General features: G+C 44.3%; 1 protein-coding gene across 1 annotated transcript in view; it reads right to left on the bottom strand.

Moving 5' to 3' along the window:
- CA10 (carbonic anhydrase 10) overlaps window positions 1-24534 on the bottom strand; it is a 510865-nt gene that overhangs the window by 20460 nt on the left and 465871 nt on the right. Inside the window, exons 6-7 of the mRNA XM_045889180.3 lie at window positions 5036-5131; window positions 471-543 (exon numbers count right to left, since the gene is read on the bottom strand). Coding sequence (XP_045745136.1) covers window positions 471-543; window positions 5036-5131 — 169 coding nt within the window. The remainder of the gene's footprint in view (window positions 1-470; window positions 544-5035; window positions 5132-24534) is intronic.

Raw genomic sequence — 24534 nt, 5'->3', positions numbered from 1 at the left:
GATCACATATAGCAGTGCAGAAAGATGCCTCAGCCTGAAAAGGGACCCAGCGACACAGAGAGGGAGATTTGGTCCAGCTCTGGAAATGTTGAGGTTGGATTCAAACTACCTGGTGAATGCTTTTTCAGTCATATAATTGGCAAAGCCCTAAATGTGGCCAGCTGACATGGTGGAGTTTGTCAGCTAGTGGAGTCCCCCAGCTCATTACCAATCCATGGGATAACGATGACCATCCTCATAATAATCATTATTGCCTTAGACAGGTGTGGATGACAAAGGCACCCCGGGGACATTCTTTTGAAATGAGCTGCTTCTTAGCCAACCCTGACTCTCCAGAGTGACTTTCTAGAGAATTAAAGGATCATGAAGCTGAAAGAGGCCCTCTGAGATCATCAGTTCTGGCTTGCTGCCTTCAGACAGGACTAACCTTTATAGAATAGTTGTTGTATAGGAAATCGAACCAAACTTACTTTTATATGTTATTCTTGTGATAGTATCTCTGTTGAGCATTCGATTAAGAAATGGGTTTGATGAATCAGAAACCTAGGAGAGAAAAGAAAATATTAATGACTAGGCAGTGCTATCTCGGAATAAATACTGCCTCCTTGCATTCAATTATTCATTCATATTCATTGAGTGCCTACCATGTGCCAAACAACATGGTGGCTGGAAATTCAGACATTAAATGCACACACTCTACTCTCAAGAAATCCTAGTCTAGAGAAAGAAGACAGGTGAGTAAATGAATGGTTATAATAGAGTGTGAAGATTGCTATGATAGAGTTGCAGGCATGATGATATTAGGGGAAGACCACCCACGTGGGGAATCTGGGGAGCTGAGTGAGCTGGGTCTTGAAGGATAGGTGGAAACTACAAGGTGCTTTGCTCGTAGAATGTAGAAAGGAAGAAGGGTAAGGAAAAAATTGCATCCAGAGAATCTGTGCATATGGACATGAGAGAGTGAGAACTAGTTATGCTCCAGCAAGTACTTCCATGTAGCTGTTACTGAGGGTATGGGGGAAGGATGGAGGGTGAGGCAAGACAGGTAGGCAGGGACTAGCTCATATCAGGCTTTGAATGTCATGGGAGGATATTTAAGCTTCATTCTGAAGGGATGAGGAACCATCAAAGAGTTTTAAGTAGAGGAGTGACATTTTAGGAAGGGGACAGTTATTCTAAAGACAGTGAGAGAGAAAGAGTACCCAGAATAGTGGTATCAGGGGATGAAAAAAAAATCTCTAAGAAATAATTTAAAACCTTATATAACTGCTTATTATAAGAATCAAGTATATCATAAGCCATGCCATTGTGTCAACCAATCATCCATCCATCCATCCATCCATCCATCCATCCATCCATCCATCCATCTATCCATGCACCCATACATCCAATAAATATTTACCAAGTGCCTATTAGGGGCCATACATTGTACTAGATGTCCAGGGATCAGTTCCCATTTTATGTCCATGCCCTCAGGTCTCCAAATTCCTTCTTTGGGAGAACAAGGCAAGGTTCAAGGGGCTCAAGCCAGAGGACCACCATTTGGAAATTGTGATGTGCTCTCACATAACCGTGTACACTGTTTCTTAACAACGTCCCTTCTACTCAGTCTTTTCCAAGGCACAAGGGTTCATCTCAGTCAGTTCTCTCCTACCTCTCTCAGCTCTGCTCTGTAATTTACGCCTCAGCTGTTAATCGGATGCTGTGACACATCAGCATTTTAAATCTGATTTATTCTGAGGGTTGGAAAAATTGCAGCAGATGATTATTATTATTAGATAAGCAACAGGTAATTTTTAGTTTGGAGAAAGCACAGACTGTTTATTTTCCCTCCATCTGTCTCTCCTTTCCCACACAGTTTCCTGGATGTGTTGTGGTGAGACACACATGGTGGTGGGGGGGAAGCGTGATGAGTGAGAATGCTCAGTGGAGTTTGTCAGAGCCACCCCCAAATGGAGAAAAGTCCCAAAGCAAACACTGTTGCCCCCCAGAAGCTTTAGTGTCAAATTTAGCTTCTCCTTTGACCTCCTCTTTGGCCACTTAAAACATAGCTTGATGCCGCCTGTTTGTGCCAATTCACATGGAAGGAGAGACAAAAATATATTGTTACGGCTAGTAAGGAATCTGCCATGCCCCTTAATTAGGTGCCTTGGGCTCCTGGTATCCGGTGAGTCTGGGCAGCACTAATGTTGGGACTGGACCTTTTGAACTGATTAAAAATAATAGAAAAATTTCCAGAGTGCACACAGATGATTTGTGGGCTCTGGTGTGTTGGCGGCGTGGGAGGGAGGATAAAGTATGTACTTGGTATAAGTGAGCTTAAGTGGGAAGTTAATGGTGTGTGATTGAGCAGTAATTACAGCCAAATCTCAGTTCCCTGTGGTCATGGAAAGGATGGGGGATTAGGAGGGAACAGAGATAAATAAAACACACAGATAAACAATTCTCTTATTTTAGCCAACAACTCCAACCCTTCTATGGCTCAGTTTTTGGCCAGGGTGCCTTCTCTAGGGATTCAGCTGACCCAGAGGAGGGGCCTCTCATTTTCTGTGCCTGCCTACCCTGCAGTGACCTTCGCTGGGAAGGGGGGTGCAGAAAGATCAGAAGGAGGGGAGGACCACCAGAGGTTGGGTGCCCTTAGAGGCAAGGGCTCTGTTCATCTCATTTCTAGGCACATGCCTAGCATAGGACAGGCCCATGTCCCACACTTAGTCGGTGTTTTGGGATGAGTGAGTGACAAGTCTCAGCTTGGATAACTCACTGTGGAGCATCTGGGAGTTGATTAAGTTGGACAAAGAGAGAAATGCTGTGACTTATTCTGAGATCCAGCGAGAAAGCTTCAGGTTTGCTCAGGGAAAGAATGGAAGCATCCCTAGGGGGCCAAACTGGCCTGAGAAGATGCAGGAGCTGGCCCCCAAACTTTCACTGACTGCAGGGGTGGGGACATAAGTTCCTCCCAACAGCCCGCTGGGACACAGCCGGGACCTGCGTCAGTAATCTCCCTGCAAGAGCTTGTGAAACACGCCCATGGTCTGCTGTTGAGGAGACTAACTTCCTGGCGTATCAATCACCCTGTCAGCTGGAACATGCCTGAGCTTCTGGGATGACATCCACTGACTCGAGCGCTTTAAGCAAAGTGAGGCACAGTCAGGGGCCTAAGCTGAGGCACCTGCCAAAGGACAGGCGGTGTTGGGCAGCTCAGGTTGGCCGACATGGAACCCAGGCATGGGGAAGGCCAACGAGGCAGGTGAGCTCCTGGACACTCACAAGGCAATACTGTGACATATCGGCAGGCTTCCCAGCAACGAGCATGGCCCAGGATGAACGCATAGGTTGTATCAACATCATGATCGAGGCTGGTCGAGGGAGATAGAGTTTGCCCTGTGCTTGTGGGTGGCATAGGGGCATGGGGGAAGATGTTTGCAAATGTCATGATCTCTCTTCTTCATCTCAGTTGCTTTCTCCAAGCTCTGTTGGGGAGGCATGTGGTATGAGGAAGGTCATTAGTGTGAAAGTCAAGCAAGACCTGGGCTCCTTTCCTGGATGGGCTGTTAGAAGCTACATGCACTTGGGTGGAATGCAAAGATTCTCTGAGCCATTTTCTTCATCATAAGGATGCTGGTGCCCGCCCCACAGGTTTATTATTAGGGTTAAGTCACAAAATATATGTAAAGTATGTCTCTCAGTGCCTGGAATTCAGAAATCTGCTCTTCATTATAACTGGGTCTGTGATGATGCCAAGAGGTGTAGAGTAGGGACTGGCAGGATCTCTGCCAGAACCAATGTCCTTTGGGTGTCACATCAGGTACTCAGAAGGTATGACAGCCCAAAAATATGCTTTCCTGGCCAAAACCCCTTCCTGTCTTTGCTAATGACGGCTGCAGGAGTTGAGTGGCCCACAGATACCTCTGGCCAATGTTCAGCTCTGCCCAGGCCACAAGAAGGCCCGGTGGGACCCCCATGAGGAAGAACTCAGGAGGTGGCATGCACTCTAGAGAGGGAGGACCAGGCAGGGCCAAGTGCCTGTTGCAAAGGGTGATGATGCTTTGGGAGAGGAAATGGGGGTAATGCCTGGGGTGTCCCCGTGCCCAGTCTCCTGAGCAGTGATCATGTCACCACCAGAACTCTGTTAAAACCCCCCAGTGGCAAATGCTGGATTTCTACTGATCATATTCACCAGATTCCAAGTTCTGATGGGTGTGGCCTCTCGTGGTCTGGCCAGAACTGCCCAAGGGGCTAGCACAGTGACTGCCAGCTTTTGGAACGGTCACACATTCCTTTTGTTTTCTCTCTCTTTTTTTCCCAATTGGAAAGACATTTCTTCTTTTCTCGTTTTCTTTTAAATTTGCATACCTGCTTCCCTCCGTATCTGTCCAAATGTTAAAGGTGATTATTATGATGATGATTTTTAACAAACTGGAATTTTCTTGGTTGGAGATCTGTTGTTGTCATTGACTGTTGGGGAGATGTGGAGCCTCCTGAGAATGTCATAAACTTAGCCTTCATGATCTCTCCTTAATTTCTCCCAGGGGTGCTTACGAGGGAAAGGAAGAGGAAGATGGGAGGTGTGGTTCAGAGCAACTTCAGGGAAGCTGGAGAGAGCTGTTCAGGGCAGGGCCTGGAGGGGAGGGACATCTCACATTTCCCTTCTATCTCTGTTTCCAAGGGGCCACTGAGGGACAGGAGCTTAATGCTGTGGGGTGTCAGTGAGTCACCCCTCCTCTTCTGTTGCATCCTTTTGCACGATGTGGGACCTGAAGACTGTCGTTGGCTCCAGCTCCCCTTTTCTCTCTAGAACAAAGGCTGCTGAATCCTCAGGCTCTGGAGCTTTGAAATGGAGCCATCGTTTCTGCATCTTCGTGAAAGGGACCTCATGTGTCACAAATCTCATGGGTATAAAAGTCACCATCCTGAAGCTTTTCTTGGGCACGGACCTCACCCCTTTGGTTATTTCTGAGACCCAACAGAGACTGAGCTGGTATTCTGACCGGGCTGGGAATGGCAAGAAAAGAATGAAAGAATGCAAGACACTTACTTTTATAAATATAGAAACTACCACCAATCCATTAGGGCTCTTTGCAGCTTCTGTGACATTTGTATATAACTCATGGTTATAGTGGATGAGCTGCACCTGGCAAGAGGGAAAAACAAGAGTAAGAACAACAACCTCGCCCAAACAGGTGTGAGGCACAGCATCTCCACCCTACATAAGGGTTAACTTTAAGGTACACTGTAGAACAATCGTAAAGACAATGTTGTAATTGAAAGGTATTCAGGGAGGTGTGTGTGCATGTATGTATGTGTGTGGGGTGTATATAAAATGCACACACACACACACACACGGATATACAAAAGTACCCATATATCTTTGCAAATGTTTTCTGGTAACAATCATGCCTTTAATAAGCTCTTCCCATCTGGCTCTGGCTCTGTCCCAGGATATTTCCCCTAAAGCGTGTGCAAAGTGAATTTCTCTTATTAGGAGTGGAACTGCCCTGCAGGGGCAGACATGCCCTCCTGGCTGCATCCATAGTTGCCACTGGCACTGAGTGAATGTTCCCCCCATGGCCTTGGGCAAGCAGGGAATGGTTAGGTTCTGAGTCAGCCCAGTGACTCTGGGAGGACAGTGGCCAGCCTGTGAGATGCAGCATTCCTGATAAAGAGAGTGATGGCTCAGGCTGCGGATGCCCCAGCCTGCCAAGGTCATCTGCTTGTGCAGGACTCAACTTCCTCCTTGCTCAGTGAAGATCAGCAATCTGTTTGTTAAGCCTTTGTGCAATGGTTAGTGTAAGTAGCAAATGAAGTCTTGGATCTGGGCTCCAGGAAACTAGGTTTTCCCTTTCTTCCCTAATTTTTAAAAAATGCTTTTCTAAGGAATTGTGAAACATAGCATACATATATGTTTAAACGAATGCCCCACGAATTTTTAGCCACATGGGTAATTTACTCCATCTCACTGAGACTTGGTTACTTCCTCTGAAAAACAGGTGTGATTGTCTCTCCTTAGAATTCATCTCAGGCTGTGGTTTTAAAATAGATTTTTTTTTTTTTAACAGTATGGAAGTATAATTTTTGTAACAAACTAAAAAAAAAAAAAAGTGAGAGTTCTTCCCCCACCTCTGTGCAATCCCAGCCCAAGCAATATGACTATTAACAGTTTAGCATATGTCCTTCCTGATATTTTTTGTGCTTATAGATCACACACATATACATGGAGGGTTTAAAAAATTTTAAAAGATCCAGGATCTATAAATATCTAGGATAGATAAATTCTTAGAAACATACAACCTACCAACACTGAATCAAGAAGAAATAAAAACCTGAACAGATGAATACAAATAAAGAGATTAAAGTAATAATCAACCCCCCCTCCCAACAAAAAGAAGCCCCAGACCAGGTTTTGTGGGTAAATTCTACCAATCATTCAAAGAAGAATTCATACTGATCCTTCTTAAACTCTTCCAAAAAATGGGAAGGAGAGAGAATACTTCCAAACTCATCTTACGAGGCCAACATCATCCTGACACCAAACAAAGCCAGATACTTTAAGAAAAGAGAACTACAGACCAATATCCCTAGTGAGCAAAGATGCAAAAACACCAATGGAATAGTAGCAAGCTGAATTTAACAACACATTGAAAGGATTATACATCATGACCAAGTAGGAATTATTCCTGGGATGCAAGGATGGTTTAACATATGTAAATCAATCAGTGTGATACACCACATTAACAGAATGAAAGATAAAACCAACACGACCATCTCAATAGATTCAGAAAAAGCATCTGACAAAATTCACCATCCTTCATGATAAAAACTCTCAACAAAACAGGTATAGAAGGAACTTACCTCAATGCAATAAAAGCCATATATGAAAAGCCCATAGCTAATACAATCAATGGGGGAAAAACTGAAAACTTTCCTCTAAGACAAGGATACCCACTCTTGCCACTTTGATTCAACATAGTGCTGGAAGTCATAGGCAGAGCAATTAGATAATAAAAAGAAATAAAAGGCATCCAAATCAAAAAGGAAATTAATAAAGTCAATTCCATTTACAATTGCAATAAAAAGAATAAAGTACAATTGACCTTGAACAACACAGGTTTGAACTGAGCTGGTCCACTTACATGCTGATTTTTTTTTTAAAATACAGTACAGTATTGTAAAGGTATTTTCTCTTATGATTTTCTTAATAGCATTTTCTTTTCTCTAGCTTACTTTATTGTAAGACTATATAGTAGTGTACCAAACATGTGTTAATTGACTATGTTATCAGTAAGGCTTTTGGTCAACAGTAGGCTATTAGTAATCAAGTTTTTGTGAAGTCAAAAGTTATACAGGGATTTCTCACTGCATGGGGGGAGTTGGTGTCCCTAACTCTCGCATTATTCAAGGGTCAGCTGTACTTAGGAGTAAGCTTAACCAAAGTGAAAGACTTGTACACTGAAAACTATAAAATATTGATGAAGGAAATTAAAGAAGACATAGATAAATGGAAAGACATCCCATGTTCATGGGTTGGAAAAATTAATATTGTTAAAATGTTCATACTACTTTCAGCTCAATCCCTATCAAAATTCCAATGGCATTCTTTACAGAAATAGAAAAAGTATTCCTAAAATTAATATGGAACCAAAAAAGACTCTGAATAGTCAAAGCAATCTTGAATAAGAACAAAGCTTCCTGGTTCCACAAAGTATGATACTGACATAAAAACATACGTATAGACCAGTGAAACAGAACAGAGGGCCCAGAAATAAATCCACACACTTATGGTCAACTAATCTTTGACAAGGATGCCACGAATATACAATGGGCAAAGGATAGTCTCTTCAGTAAAGGATGTGGGGAAAACTGGATATCTCCTAAAGAAGAATGAAGTTGAACCCTTATCTCATGTCATATAAAAAATTAACTTAAACTGGATTAAAGACTTACATATAAGACCTGAAACTGTAAAACTAGTAGAAGAAAACATAGGGAAAACGCTTCTTGACATTCAGTGGTCTTGGCAATGATTTTTGGGTCATGACACCAAAAAGTACAGGCAATAAAAGCAAAAGTAGGCAAGTGGGACTGTATCCAACTAAAAAGCTTCTGCATAGCAAAGGAAACAAAACAGTGAAAAGGCAACCTACAGAGTGGGAGGAAATATTTGCAAACCATGTATCTGATAAAGAGTCAATATCCAAACTATATAGGGAACTCAAAGAACTCAATAGCAAAAACCCAAATAGCCTGGTTGAATACGGGCAAAGGGCTTGAATTGACATTTCTCAAAATAAGACATATAAATGGCCAATAGGTACATGGAAAGGTGCTCAACATCACCAGCCATCAGGGAAATGCAAATCAAAACCACAATGAAATATCATCACACACTTGTTAGAATGGCTATTATCAAAAAGACAAGAGACTACAAGTGTTGGTGAGGATGTAGAGAAAAGCAAACCCTTGTACACTGTTGGTAGGAAGGCAAACTGGTATATCACCATTATGGAAAACAGTATGGAGGTCCCTCAAAAAATTAAAAATAGAACTGCCATATGATCCAGCGATTCCACTACTGGGTCTGTATCCAGAGCAAATGAAATCTGGATCTCAGAGAGACATCTGCAGTCCCATGTTCATTACAGCATTATTCACATTAGCCAAGATATGGAAATAACCCAAGTTTCTGTTGATGAATGAATGGATAAAGAAAATGTATAAAGAAAAATAAGATGGAATATTAGTCACCCATAAAAATGAAGGAAATCCTGCCATTTGTGACAATATCGATGAACCAGGGGGACACCATGCTAAGTGAAAAGCCACACCCAGAAAGACAGATACTTTATGGTCTCACTTATGTATAGAACCTTAAATAGTCAAACTCACAGAAACAAAGAATAGCTTGGTGGTTGTCAGGGGCTGGGGGGAAACAGAAATGAGATGTTGGTCAAAGGGTACAAAGTTTCAGTTATTCAAGATAAGTGAGTTCAGGGGCTTTGAGTACAGCCTGGTGATGATAGTTAGCAATACTGTATTGCATACTTGAAATCTGCTAAGAGCATAGATCTTAAATTAAATCATCTTTACATACACACACAATAGTAACTATGTAGAGGTGGTGGATATGTTATTTAGTTTGTGGTAATCTAATATATTCATGTATTCATATATCAAAATATCAAGTTGTACACTTTATTTATTTATTTTTTTTTAAGATTTTATTTATTTACTTGAGACAGAGAGAATGAGATACAGAGAGCATGAGAGGGAGGAGGGTCAGAGGGAGAAGCAGACTCCCTGCCGAGCAGGGAGCCCGATGCGGGACTCGATCCCGGGACTCCAGGATCATGACCTGAGCCGAAGGCAGTCGCTTAACCAACTGAGCTACCCAGGCGCCCTCAAGTTGTACACTTTAAACACACATAATTTTTATCGGAGAAATCTCGAAAAGTTGTTAAAAATTAAAAATGAATGGAATTATCTATAATTATAATTATATTATATAATATATATGATTATATATTATAATTCTTTATAATTATGACCCTGAACTTGAGTTTTTAAAATTTAAAAATAGTTTGTGGCTATCTTTCGAAGCCAGTTTGTATAGAGCTACCTAAGTTTTTATAACAGCTGCAGAATTTTCTTTTGCACGAACGCCGAATGCCCCGTGACACATTTAACGATCCTCTCACTGGCTTTCAGTTTGTTTCCAGTTCTTCTTTCGTCTTGTAACAATGTCACAGAAAGCTCAGCTATATCTGTCTGTAGCAGTGTGAACATTTTCCACAGGCTGATGGGAGAATCTAATAAGACAGTGCCTGTAAAAGTGATTTGTGACTCCGAAAAAGTGTAAGTGTATTCATTATTACCAATATCCTGTATTGTGTTAAAAAAAGGAGGTAAAGTTTTAGATGCTGAGAAAGTCAATGATTTAAAAAAAAAAAAGTGCTTTTCTTTGATCTTCAGAAAAAAACCACCTCTAACACAGTGGTTTGCAACCTTCACTGTGCATTTAAATCACCTGGGTGCTTTTAATACCCACCTGTGCCTGCTCCCCTGATTCTGATTTCATTGATTTGGAGTGGGAACAGGGCATGGAGATTTGTTAAATGCTCTCCAGCTAGCGGGCAGCTGGAGTGGAGAGCCAGTACCACACGATCAATGAGCATCCACACCCCCTCAATGGCCCAGTCAGGTGGATGGAAACTTGGATCTGAGAATACCCTGACCATCCTGAGTCATTAGGGCTTTTCATGGAGGGAGCATGGTATTGCTGCTCTTGAAATATCCTATTTGCTCATTGCTTTCTCACTTCGCGTGCGTTTTGCCGATGGTGGCAGATGGTCCTACAGCAGCTCTTCTGTAATCAGAAAGGCAACCATGGGCAGGGACTGGCAGCTCTGCTTTGCCTGTGCAGAGTGGATCAGGCAGGTTGAAAAGATGCAGGAAGAAGTCTCTTGAGCCACTGGGTGACCCACAGGGTGGCATTCTGCAGGGGCTGGGGACTGCAGAAGGGTGAGGCTGTGCTCTGCTCTAAGCTTGAGTTGGCACATTTAGAATTTTGATCTGATGTACAATACAAAGGGCTTACAAAAGCAAACTCTTTGGGAGCTAATCGTGATATGCTAATTAAGCATCAAACCTAGTTATTCATTAAAGAGATGCCCCAAGGGCTTCTGCCAGCCTAGTTGGAATTACCACGTGAAAGAGCTAACCCTGGATTACAGGAAATTATTTTATAATCTTGACTTCTTATTAATTTAGACAGGTGCCCTCAATTGAGAAGCGTTCTGGAAATGCAAGAACGAGAAATCATTGTGTTAGAGGAAGAAATAAGATATTGTTGGTTTTTTCATGATGCTCCGATGCAGCTCAGAGCCTGACACCAAGATCCAGCACACTCTCTGTACTTAAGTCCTTCGTGACCCGATGTGACTCTTCCTTGTGTGGCACTGGCTTGAACCTTGTGTTCTCATCCCAGAACATACTGTCTCACTCAATCCTACAGGCGCCTGGAATTCACTTGTTCAAAAAATCTTGGAGGGCCAACTACGTGCTGAGGCCAGTTGTTTAAGACTGATGAAGTCCTTGACCTCCTAGAGGTCATTTCAGATAGCATCGACAGCTTTGAAGGAAACAAACAAGACTTTGGCTTGCAAAGTGAATGGCAGTAGTGGGAAAAATGGGGGTGAGGTACATAGGAGTGGGAATGATGTCAGGTAGCGTAGAGTTGGTGAAGGCCTGTCTGCAGAGGTGAGATCTGAGCTGCGTTCTGATGATGAAAGGAGCTGGGCGTGGAAGACTAGAAGGAGGCACGACACGGGCAGAGAGCACAGCCTCTGCAGAGGGGTAGGGACAAATGGCTGAGCATGGTTGGGGAAGGGTGAAGGTGGCTCAAGATGGGACGAGCTCATGGGGGGCTTTGCAGACAATGGTAAGGAGCTTTGACTTTATTTCAAATGCAACAGGAAGTCACTGGTTTTAAGGAAGAAATCAGTTTATCAGATGTGCATTTTTGAAAGATTTCCCAGGGCAGAGTGGAGACAGAGGAGACCTTGCCTCCCCTTCTTGACCTAACAGCTCAGCTCTGGTCTCATCTTCTCTAGGACATCTTCCATGAATCACTGACCTTGAATGTCAAGTGCAGCTCCTCTCTGCTCCATGGCGCTCTTGTCCAGGGGACAGGTTCAAAATACTTTACAGCTGGGATGGCAGGAGTACTGAGTGATCAGGACAGACGTAAGTCATAGACAACCGTACGATCACATGGGTGCTGAATGTCATTGTTGACATTAGTCACCACCATCATTTGTTGATAATCATCACCAACACTTGCTGCACACTTATTTGTGCGAGACAAAATGCCAGCAGTAGCATCACCTCATTTAACCCTCATAAAATTCCGTGAGTTGTGCCATTCTGTCCATCTGAGTCATGGGGACACTGGGCCTCTGAGAGATGCTTTGCTCAAGGGAGTGGAAAGAGTTGAGATTGCCCTAGTTCCTATGCTGGTAGAGTTCACACTCTACTCATGCTCATGCACCATGTTATTTTGAAATTATTCTTTTCTCTACCCATGAACAAACATCTCAAGGGCAGGGTTATCTTTCATCATATCCTATGCCCTGGGCCTGTCATGGGACTTGCTTGGAGGCGTTGGCAATGTTTGTTGAATGAATCCCAATTCTGCATCCTGTAGATTCTTCATCTTGGGAGGGGCCTCGGAGGAAACCCAGGCCAGCCACTTCTTCTAAAAATGAGGAAACTGAAACCAGAGTGAGGCTTGCCCAAGATCATACGGTCAATCATACATCCATTCATTCAACAGCGTTTATTGAGCAACCACTAAGTGAGGCAGAGTAGTGTGAGTTGAAGTCGAACAGGGCGATGGGGCCAGACCATGGAAAGCCTGGCAGGCCAAGCTAGGGGGTCTGGATTCCATTTTAAGGGTGATGGAGAATTGTGTTTATGACTATACTCTTAGGACCACAGGCAAAGCTTCCGTGCCCCATCATGGAAGTGAGCAGCCTGACAAACATTGGTCTTTGGTGACAAGTAACTCAGCTTTCAAGCTGATAGAGAAGTACTCATCTTTACTACATGAGCAGAACTACTGCAAACAAGCTTCCGAGTCGACAGCAAGCTATCCTTGCCATGGGTTAGGCTGAGAGCAGCATGTGGTATAAAGGTCTCACACCGAGTTCACACTTGGCAGCAACGAGGTGATTGATGGGTGCGTACCAGGCTGTGCTCGCTCACCCTTCACGCCTCAGCAGAGTGACCAGCTGGGTCCTCAGACCGTGCTGTAGACGCCTCAGTTCGTCTTTCCCAGCGTGACGCTCCATTAGCAGGAGCCCCTTAGTGAACTCAGGAAAGAGCAGCCTTGTCATGGAAGACTACACACCTGGCATTCGGAGGGATAACACCACCACCTTAATTACCCCTGCTTAGACACCTCAGTGGCTTCCCATTGTTCTGAGACGGAGATGGAGACCCAAATCTGAGCACAAGCCATGTGTGGCCCCTGGCATTTCCCACCACGTCTCCTCGTTCCATGTGCTCTGGCTACAGTGACCCTTTAGTTTCCTTGCGCACCATGCTTCCTCCTTCCCTAGAGCCTATGCATACACTGTTCCTTCTGCCTAGGATGCCCTTCCCTCCCCTCTGTGTCTACCCTTTATTTACACACCCCTTTATTTATTTATTTATTTATTTTTAAAGATTTTATTTATTTATTTGAGACAGAGAGAATGAGAGACAGAGAGCATGAGAGGGAGGAGGGTCAGAGGGAGAAGCAGACTCCCCGCTGAGCAGGGAGCCCGATGCGGGACTCGATCCCGGGACTCCAGGATCATGACCTGAGCTGAAGGCAGTCGCTTAACCAACTGAGGCACCCAGGCGCCCCTACACACCCCTTTAGATCTGAGCTCAAGGGTCACCTCTTGAGAGAGATCCCCATGACCCACCCTCATGGCATCCCATGTCTTTCCTCTTTGAGACAGATCACAGTTTTGTTTCAGTCTCATTGTGCGATTGATTAATGCTTGCCATTTTCACTATGCTGACTTTAAGCTTCGTTCAGGCAAGGATCATATCTGATGGGTCCTTGTCATGTCCCCATGCCCAGCACAGAACCTGGCACGTATTAGCTATAGCAACACAGAAACAATTGTTAAGTGAATGAATGAAGCCACGCAGGCTGGCAGAAATACAATAATATGTGATGTCCCCAAGGGACAGGGAGAGCAAGGCACTTGGCAGAGCTGGTAAAGGAACAGCCTGGAATCCTAAAGAGAGGATCTCTAATGGGAACTCGCCACTGGGTACCCTTGGGCAAGGCAGGCCTCTCATTTATAAACAGGATAATAATATTAACTACTTCACAGAACTGTGGTGATGATTTTATGAGACAAAATATATAAAGCATTTAGCCCAGGGCCTGGCATCTCACAAGCACTCAGTAATTAGCTCTTCAGAATGACTAAACAAGCAATCGATAATAGAGCCTTCAGCTCCCGCGGGAATAGGGGGTAGGTGCGTGCAGCCCCCTCTTCTGGGTCCTCACTTTGAGCCTGTTTTCCCAAGGGAAGCTTGAGCAAGATATTGCCTATTCAAAACTTGGATCGTTTTCCAATTTCTCTTGTCCTGTTCAGACACGTATGGAGCACCCTGTGTTCCAGGCACCAGATGAGGTGAGAGCTTTTAAAGAGAAACATTTCCCCGGTGGTTCATCCTGTAATCGAGAGGTTGGCAGGCTCTCTGTAGAGTCAGAAAGTAAATAAATTCAGTTATGTGGGTTATGGACTCTCTGTCACAACTCTTCAAGTCTGCTTTGGAATGAAAGGCACCACAGACAAAATATAAAAGAATGGGCGTCTCTGGGTTCCCACAAAACTATTTACAAAAACAGGCGGCAGGCTGTGGTTTGCCAACCCTGCTAGCCTAAATTTGAGAGATGAATACAAAAATTCAGGGGGTATACTTTATCCAGTCAGTGTTCTATGGAGATAGGAAGAAAATACATATTGAAGGAATATCAATATTAACCTCTCCCTTCCCTTTAAATGATGATTACCGCTATCACATTTCTATAGCCCTTTAAAGTTTTCAAGGGCAGATTCAACTCCGGGAGGGCTTGATTCCAGTCAAGCCATAAGTCCCACCCATCGTTTGCCAGACGCCAGGCGACCAGAGATGAGCGCCATATATTCAATTACCCCATTTGTTCCTGACATAGGCAAATGATGAATCAAAGGCACAGAGAGGTTAAGCAACTCTTCCGAGGTCACACAGCCAAGTGACTCTGGTCCGCTTTGCTTTCGGGTGTACACACTTTTTCTCCTCACAAGAAAGGAGAAAGACAAAGGTGTTTTATATCTGAGGGCAGATCACATTTCAACAGCGGTTGCTGGAACAATTATCAGCTAGAACTTATTTATAGAGCATCATTAACAAGTTCGTCTTTATGTGTAAGAGTGCACGCAGTCTGTGGAGGAGAAGGCGGTTTGGTATTTACCAACTGTCAAGTTCTGGCCCTCAGGTTTGGCAATTATCACCGGTCTGCCTGGTGACAGATCATTTCCTCCATTTTAAGATGTGGAATGCAATTACGGCTAAAGAGAAAAAGAAGTGCCTATAATTTCAGGGACTAAAGACCCCCAAATGTGGTCCAGCGATCACAGCAACCTATAAAACCAGAGTGAAATATGGTATTCCGACCTCCCCCACCGAAGACCCCCAAAGATAACAAAACCTGGGTTTTTAAAGCATGGTGTTTTTCACTGAGTTGCATGACAGTTGGCACACGTGGGGAGTGGTACGTTTGGATGGAGGATGCTTCTGGAAAAGCCATTACTTTGAATCCAGCCCAATATCTCTTCTGTCCAAATAACCCTGGGCTAGTTGTCTAGCCCCTCTGTGCCTTATTTTCTTCATCTGTGATATGGGAATGCAGCTAAGGATCATTGTGAGAGTAAAACAAAAACATCCACTAAAAAAGTCTTTCAGGAACGAGGCAGGGTATAGTCAAACATACAAAATAAATGAGGTGACACATACAAAGTACCACACATAGGAAAGGTGATTCCAATATTCCTTCTTTTTCCTTCCACAATGCAGAGATTGGACACACTTTCCTTCTTACTGGTTTCTGGACTTGAAATCTGTTGTCACAAAACAAACCACATGCCAAGAATCTTCTGGAGCATTCTCTCTTCTGAAGAGACATATTTCTCACACGTTTATCACGAACCACCGAATTAGGCTATTCCCTGATGCTTTTCTTTTCCTTTTTTTCCCCTGCAACATTTTGAAATAGCCATTTCTAGAAGCCAAGCTCTCTTCCTACGATCCTTTTTTCAAAGCATCTGTATCCTTTCCAACTCTCCTGAAAGAAGCTGCAGAAAGCCAGAGCAGGATGCCCTCCTGTAATGAGGTCCGGATCCTCCCGGAAGTGACTTCAGGCAGTGGCTGCTACCCGCCAGGATGGGAAGGTGAGGTCTGCAGGTATGTTTTGAACCTTGGCTGATTTTAATGAATGCTCTGCATCCTGCTACCCACACTTCACTGCTCCTGTCCTTCCTCTGCATCCAGCTACTTCCTGCCTATGCTCCCATGACGTCAAATGCATCCCAGCGAAGGGCATGGGGGGAGGCTCATTCACTGGCTCTGGAGTTAAATGTCCTGGGTTCAAGTCCTGGTTATTCAGTCTCTTTGAGCCTCAATGTCTTCATACGCAAAAATGTGACTCCAACATAACCTTGCAAAGAGTCAGGATGATTAAATGAGCTAAAACATGTAAACGAGCTTTAGTGTGTAAATGAGATAAAGCAGGCTTTAGGAGCTGTGCCTGGAACAAAGCAAACGCTCATTAAATGGGAGGCTTGGTTATTACTATTAGACACGTCTGGCTGCTGGGGCTTAGATAAGGGACACGAGAAGCCTGGAAGGATGAAGTGACCTGTTACATCCAATAGATTACAGCAGAGTCCAGCTGTGAACACTTGGAGACTGTATTTCTTGAAGACAAGGTTAGTCTATTATTCATTTTTGTATCTTACTTTATCTTACTGTCATCTGCTGCCAAGAAGATTCTGCCAGTCTTTTCTTTCTGTAGTTCATATGATGAAAATTGTAGATGTACTGGACACACTGTCTCCATTATCTATGCACCGCCTCTCTTAGCCTCATGGTCATCCTTGTGGAAGAGCCTGTCCCCGGGGGGAAAAACCCATGTTCTGGTACGTTCAGCTCGTTTTTGTTCCATGTTTATTGAATAAGGAACCCCAGAGCTCACATAAATAGTATTAATGAAGGCTCACTTTGTTCTAATTATTGTAGGGACATGTTATATAGTTCCTTTGGTTAAGATAAGAATCTTTTTTCTACTTCTAGTACCCACAGAAAAGCCTTGGCCAGAATGGGTTTATAAGTATGTTCCATAAGACTCTTTTTTTTTTTTTTTAAGATTTTATTTATTTATTTATTTGAGAGAGAGAGAGAGAGAGAGAAACAGCACGGGTGGGGAGAGGGTCAGAGGGAGAAGAAGGCTCCCCGCTGAGCCGGGAGCCCAATGTGGGACTCGATTCCAGGACTCTGGGATCATGACCTGAGCTGAAGGCAGTCGCTTAACCAACTGAGCTACCCAGGCGCCCTCCCTGTTCCATAAGACTCTTAAGGGGAGGCAGGCCATGGTCTCTTACAATCTTATATGTAAGAAGCCTAAGCTAATATTAGCTAATGGAAAACAATATTATGTTAAAAATTATTTTTATTATTATCTTACTCTATATTTTTATCTTATGTACTTTATTTTATTATTTTATTATGATCAAGTAGGGTTCATATCAGGAATCAAGAGTCAACATTAGAAAAAAATCTTCCAATGTAATTTGGTTGAATGGAGGGGGGAAGAACCGTGAACATTTTTCAGGAGGGATGACCTACTTTTAAGTCACACTTATACCAAATTAATACCCATTTTAGTGGAATTATTTCTCATCTTGGCCCAAGAACATGGCTTTAACAGTTGAGTCTTCTGACTTCACCGATGTGATGGCTGGTCTTGCATCTCTTAGACACTGTAAAAACTGTTAAGTTACTTTTGTTTCATTGTCCTGCTTAAAATGACTTCAGTTTTGTACTTAAAAAAGAAGAGTCCAGTGCTTCAACCTGATGGCCAGGATATCTTTGCCTGAGGTCTGATCTCAGGGTGTGGACGAGGAAGGCAACCTCCAAATGATCATATGATGGCGTGGGCCAAAGCATGCCCATGGGAGACTGAGTCAGGCTCTGAAAACGTCCTTCTCTATTGCTTGGGGCCACCACCCACAGTGCAATGTGAATGACGTTCCAGGGGATCACAGTGTAAGGTTTCTATCCTTTCACAGTTATTTGTAGATGTTTATGGACTCACTAGTTTAGATATAATTCAACAGAAGAGACACATGATCAGTCAAATATCCACAGGCCACGACCATTACTAGGGGCTCTGCAGCAGGCGCATGCCGAGGGCTTGATCCAAAAGCCTTCTGAGCTTCACTTCGCAGTTGGTCCTGGGATTAGCCAACCTCACATAAGTGCGAAACAGAGGAGGAACCAAACTCTCCTTGGTAATTAAAGACAGCTCTGTGGTACTGGATGGCGTGAGGGCCTCAGAATCTCAAGTTCTAGTCCTCGGGGTCCAAGCTCTGTGCCTTACTTGCTTTGTGACCTCAGGTGATCACCTAATATTCTTCTGTCTCAGTTTCCTGATCTGTAACATGAGGCCAGCCACTTGTGCCTTCTAGGCTTTTGGGAAGGATTTGAAAAAATAATGGATTACACATCCGGGTGTATTTTCAGCATGTGGGACAGTGCCTGGCATATTCTATGTTCTTAGATACTTGAAGGAAGAAATGCATGTATGAAAATCCTTCATATACATATTTTCTTTTTATTCCAAACACTGGACGACTCAATCTTTCAGGACTCTAATAATAATGATTCTTACAGGTATCCTGGTGGGAGTAGTAGCTGGGGTGGGGAGGTGGGGGCTACTTGGATGACATCTTTAGAAGAAAAAGAAAAGAGCTCATCTGGAGAATAGTGAGATTCTTTGGGAGCAATAACAAAGGTTAAATTAGGCACATTATAGAGGCAGAACCTGTTGTTCCAAGTTCTCAGACCAGAGCAAAGGAACCACTAGGCCAAGAGTAAAAGCCCTTCTTTTTCTCAGATTCCGACTCTAAAAGCAAGTAACTCTATCAAGACTTTGATGACACATTATTCAGTCACATCTGCTTTCTGCAGAGGCTGTAAACAAGCCATCACGGAGGAAGGAAAGATGAGATCCTCACAGACCTCTCGCATAGCCACCATATTCAGTCAGTTAATTCAGAAGAGTTACTTTTGATGAGTACTCTCCTGCCTGTCATATTAATGGAAATCGAAACACAACATCTATTAGATAAGAGAGGAGGGTTTTTTCTTCTCTTGTAAATCAGGCTGTGGAGCAATTTGGATAAAATGTTCCTAAAACTAGGCTTTATTTTGTACACATTAATTGCATAAAGTGTAATACTTAACTAGATACGCACACTTTCAAAGTCCATTAAATATACATAAATATAATCCACAGGATTGACTCTGGGGATGAGGAGTAGAAAGAGCTCCAAGCTGGCAGTCAAGGGGACTGGGTTTTAAAGGACAGTCCTGCCACTCAATAGTTGGGTGGGTCCCTGCTCCCTTTTAGACCTCAGGGTGTTTATCTGGAAAACATGGAGATTTCAAGGACAGGGTTTTTGATTCTTCTAAAAAATGCACATGGGTGGGAGGTGTGGGCTGTTGCCTCCTGAGTTTCTGTCAAAGTCAGTTAAGTCACATAAAACTGAAACCAAATATTTATTTGAAATGTTTAAATGAAAGCCTCTGTGAAATGTTTAAGTGGAAGTTGTAGTATACAGCATGTGTCAGCCTGTGGTCACAAATGGAATGACTAGAGGTGGCCAGGCTGGCTGACAAGAGAAGAGGGGCTAAGGTCAAAGAATACCTGTGTGCAAGTCAGGAACAGTCTCTGGGTCTCCTGGCTGCCCATCTGTGACCTCTGGTTTGATAGTGTTTAGGCCAAACCAAATCACACTCAAACAAAACAAAATATCCCAAACCCGAGAACCGACACCCATGTTTTCATTCAGTTATTCTTTCGGTAAACACTTATCTGTGCCTCCTGGGCACCAGGCACCGTGTAGGATATGAGGTGATAAAAAGAGGGAAGGTCTCAGAGGCAGAAGGAAGCACATGTACAAAGGCCCTGTGGCACCAGGGAGGTGTGTGTAAGAAGAAACGGCTGGAGCCCAGAAGGAAAGGTGAGCTAGGAGAAAAAGGGAGGGACCACACCCATACCCAGCCTTGGAGATCCTGATAAGAATTTTGCCTTTATCCTAGGAAAAAGCACAAGTCATCTGAAGTTTTAAGACCAAAGGAAGGGTGTGTATGAAGGGATAGGGAATAGTGATAACATCAGATTTGCTTTTTGCACAGATCACTGAACCAAAAATTATGGAGAGAAGTCTGTAAGTATAGGAGGCTCTTCACTACAGCTCATTTCCTCACTATGGTGTTGGATCCTTCCAGGTTCTCAGTGAGCCAGGCATTCCAAACCCTGGAATCAGATCACCCCAATTCAATAACATATCTCACATCATGGTGCTTGACAAGTTAAAAATAATTTGAATATCTGCTTAAATTTTTTAATCTTAAAAGGCACGGAACATTATCTCGTGATTTTTTTTTCTTAAAAAAAAAAAGAGAATTAAAAGAACAACATATTAATTACAGGGAATAGGAAACCCTCAGGCAAGCTTCTGAAAAATCAGGAAAAGTATTCAGGAAGATTATAAAAGATGAGTAATGAGTATAAAACATCTTTTGGCAAACACAGAAAAGTATTAGCTTATTCCAAGAAATAAGATAAGGTCGGCCAATCACTGTAAAAGAAATAGCAACCCCCCTGCCCCCCCAAAAAAACACTCAGCAACCAAGAAAGCCCTAATCCTACTTATAAGAAAAAGTACAAAAGCAATAATTCAGGAACTAATTTGACCGACGCAGGGATGGCCATGTTGGTTCCAGGCTATTGTTGCAATTTGCAAGAAGCCAAATGCCAGAGGATAATGGGATCTGTCGTGAGGGTTCTCGCATGCCACACAGCGGGGAGGGAGCCACAAAGACATGCCACATTGAAGAAGAAGGAAGGAATTATGGATGCTGATGGGCTCACTGGCCAGGCTGACAGAGTCCTAGAATCCAGCCCTTCCTCTTCTACCCAGGCAATGTTTTATAGTCAGACAGCTGTGCACAGTGGGCTCTGGACCAGTCTTCATTGTGTGTGAATATCCTATGCATTCCAAGGTCTTTAGAACTTTTGTACCCCTCCGACTAATTGCCTGTAGTACCCCCCCAATCATGGTGACAATCCTAAATGCCTCCCACGCATCTTCAAACAACCCCTCCAGTACAAACACCTTGGAATGTGGAGGGGGGTTTGGATTGGGGGTACTGCTCAGACTGAGGGTCATGGCTGGGAAATTCAGCTTCCTTATCTGTAAGCTGGAGGTAATGATGGGGTTCCCATGCTACATGTCTGAGCTATGCATCTTCATGAAGGTCGCAGGGTCTCAGGGGTGAAGCAAAAATGACCTTGGGTTGCCATACCCTTCCTGCTGTGCCCCTGTGTGGTCTGATCGTCATTCAACACCAATTCTTTGCAGGATGCAGCTAGTTCCTTCCTCTGCTGGTGGATCTTGTTTTATAGAAGGATCCTTTGATTCTGTTGCTGAGGGGTGGGTTGGGGCTGACCGTGGGGAAAAGGAGACAGAAGAAGGGAAGCTGAATTACCCTCACTCTATGGCCGGGGAGCCCAGATGGTGCCCTTGTCCTAGGCTCCCAAAATAAACTCTTGGAGGGGGACAGAGACCACATTTTGCTGACAGCATTTGGGAAGAGGCATGTGTGCAGTCTATATTCAGACTTCCGATGTCCATTCCGAGAGTATCTGTGTGCCCGTGAGAGCACATTGTCTTTACTTGCAGACCACTGGGCCTAATATCTCTGTGGGCAGAGCACATTTCATCCTCTCCCCCCCATCCTGTAAGCCAGGCTCAACCATTCCATGAAGGGTTTGGCCCCAAATCAAGGCTCCATGTGGGACCTCCGTCATTTACCAGGGCAAAGGTTGTTTGCAGCAGAACCAGGTCAGTCAGAAGGGAAGGCTTGAGTCCCTTGTGCAACTAGAGTCTGAGACATTCCCAAGGGGGAGTGGGGTCAGTGCATTCACCTCCCCGGAGAGGTAGCACCCACTCTGTGCCAGGAACTGTGCTGGGGTGGGGATTCCAAGACGGAAACCAAATCTTGGCCTCAAGCAGTTCCCAGTTCATGGAGAGCTTCATAATTTACATTGGATCTTCATGTACATTTCCTCACTGGACTCACATAATAGCCCTGCTGTGAATTAGCCCAGGAAGCTTTGAAGCCTACGTTCAGACAGGAGACCAAGGACCCAAAGCCACTCAGCTGGGAAGTGGTAGATCCTAGACTGGAATCCTGGTCTCTTATTTTCCAAACATAGTCTATTTTCCATCCCTAGACTTTTGTTCAAGCTGCTTCTTTCATCTTGTGTTGCAATCATTCTCTCCACTCATCCCCATCTCGCCTGATTATCAATTAAAAAAAAAAAAATTAAAGGAGCTGCTGTGTCCGGAGAGTTTTCCACAGGCCAGCAGGGTCTGGAATACCCTGTAGACTCCATCTCATTCAATTTCTGTAACAGATGTCGTTGCAGGAACTGCTGTTCCCACTTAACAGATGTGGAAACTGAGGCCCGGGGGGGGGGAGGTGTGTGTGGAACGACTTGCTTGAGGTTCCCCCAGGTGGTAAAAGGTAGAGTCATGAGTCAAACCTGGCCTGGGGGGTCCACAGAAGCAGCCTCTGCTTCCCGGGGGTTAGCACGGTTGCTCTGTCTGCTTCGGGCTTCCCTGGCCAGACCTCTGGGACACCAACGCTCGAGTGAACCTGGGGAAGTTTCCTTCCTTTGCTGGGCCCTGGTGAGGGGTTGGGTGATTTCAGAGCTCCATTCCAGCCCTGCCTTTCTCTGGTTCTGCCTGCCGTGCCCACACTGCCCCCAGGTTTCCAGTCTTCAAAGAGTCACAGCAGCAATGACAACACTAGTGAGTATTATTGAGCCCTTAGTGGGAGCCGGGACCGTGCCAGCTAGTTCACGTGCATTCTCTCTCATACACGAGGACCTCACCATTACCTCCAATTCACAGATAAGGCACAGAGATGTTAAGTAATGCAGGGCACGCAGTTATTCAGGGATGGAACAAGGGCTGGAGCCTGACGCCAAAGACAACATGGCCCCCAAGCAGATGCAAAAGCTTTGGGATTCGGATGGTCAAGCCGACGGAGGGACTGGCTAAAGATATGAATCCCCTCTGGGTGAAGGCCTCATGCACTGGAGGGTTTCCCCGATTGTCAGCTGCAGAGACCAAGGCACAGGGGTCCATTCTCCCCCATGCTCCTTCCTCAGCTCCAGTAGCTGGGCGTCCTGTCCTCTGAGGTTGGAGGGAGCAGGCTTGGTGCATGAGTCAGCCTCAAGGAGGAGGTGGGAGCCATTGCAGACACACCCCTAACCCTTCCCCTGTAAGCTCGGCCTCCAGCCTCTAGGCTTTTCCCAAGTGCTAATGCTGCCTCCTCCTCCCCCGCTCCAGACCTCCCTGCGCTTGGTGAGCCCTCAGCCCTAAGCTCTGCAACTCAGTAGCAAAATGAGATATCGGCCAAGCTGCTTGACTTCTTGAAGCATGGGTTTCCCCCTCTATAAAATAGGGATGATGAGAATGTTATTACCCGAACTCATAGGATTTATCAGGAGATCAAATAAGATAATGCTCGTCAAACATCAAGCACAATGCCTGGTATATTGTAGGAAACCAATAAATGTTAGTTATATGACTGTACTAACTTAGGGGCAGTGAGAGCAAATGACCCCCAACTCAGGTGTTAGTGACTCATATGCAAAACAATGACCTAAACAATGGACCGCTAATGAGTCCCCACAGCCAGATCCCGCTGTTTCTGGCCTTTTCTTGCCTATGTATCTACAACATACAGCTTCTTGTTTAAGGGGTTCCTTCCTCTTCATGCACGTGCCTCATAGTTTCACATTTGGCCTGGCATCACGCTGTCTGTCCCCAACTGGAATGGCCATTTTTTTTTTTTTTTTAGCTGTCATTTCTGCGAACTGAAAGTCCCTCCTCATTGCCATCTCCTCCATGCTGGCTCTCTGGATTTTCCTCTCTGGATTTGCTCTCTTTGTTCTTTTGAATTCTCATTGTACTACAATGTGGATTTTCCTCTGCTTTAAATGATAACTTTTTGTGTCCTTGTAGCGATTACCCCTCAACCTCTAAGGAGCGGAAAGAGTTGAAAATCTGACCCTAGCCCTGGCACTAACTCTGTGACTTAGGGCCAGTGAGTTAACCTCTCTAAACTTGAATTTCTTCCTCTTTAAGATGGGACTAATACGACTTATTTTTCTAATCATTTTAAGGATTACATAAGTTCACGCACGTAAAACACTTAGCACATGCCGGGCTAGCAACAGGCACTCATGAATTCTAATTTATCCTTCCAGCTCACTTTCCTTCCTGACTCTTCCCCACCACACATATACTCACACACACACACACATCTACACACCCCACTGCCACTTGCTACCACCACCCCAAAGTGGCTCATTGCTGGTGTCCATGGGGTCACAGCATGGAGAGCTGTAAGACTCATTAGCGGTCCATTGTTTAGGTCATTGTTTTGCATATGAGTCACTAACACCTGAGTTGGGGGTCATTTGCTCTCACTGCCCCTAAGTTAGTACAGTCATATAGCTAACATTTATTGGTTTCCTACAATATACCAGGCATTGTGCTTGATGTTTGACGAGCATTATCTTATTTGATCCTCCTGATAAATCCTATGAGTTCGGGTAATAACATTCTCATC

The sequence above is a fragment of the Mirounga angustirostris genome, unplaced genomic scaffold (genome assembly GCF_029215605.1).
Source record: "Mirounga angustirostris isolate CCGP_5_RB_7025 unplaced genomic scaffold, mMirAng1.0.hap1 SCAF_17, whole genome shotgun sequence".
In the NCBI taxonomy this organism is placed as follows: Eukaryota; Metazoa; Chordata; class Mammalia; order Carnivora; family Phocidae; genus Mirounga; species Mirounga angustirostris.
Note: the sequence above shows the minus strand (reverse complement) of the source record. Positions and strands in the feature narration are given on the sequence as shown.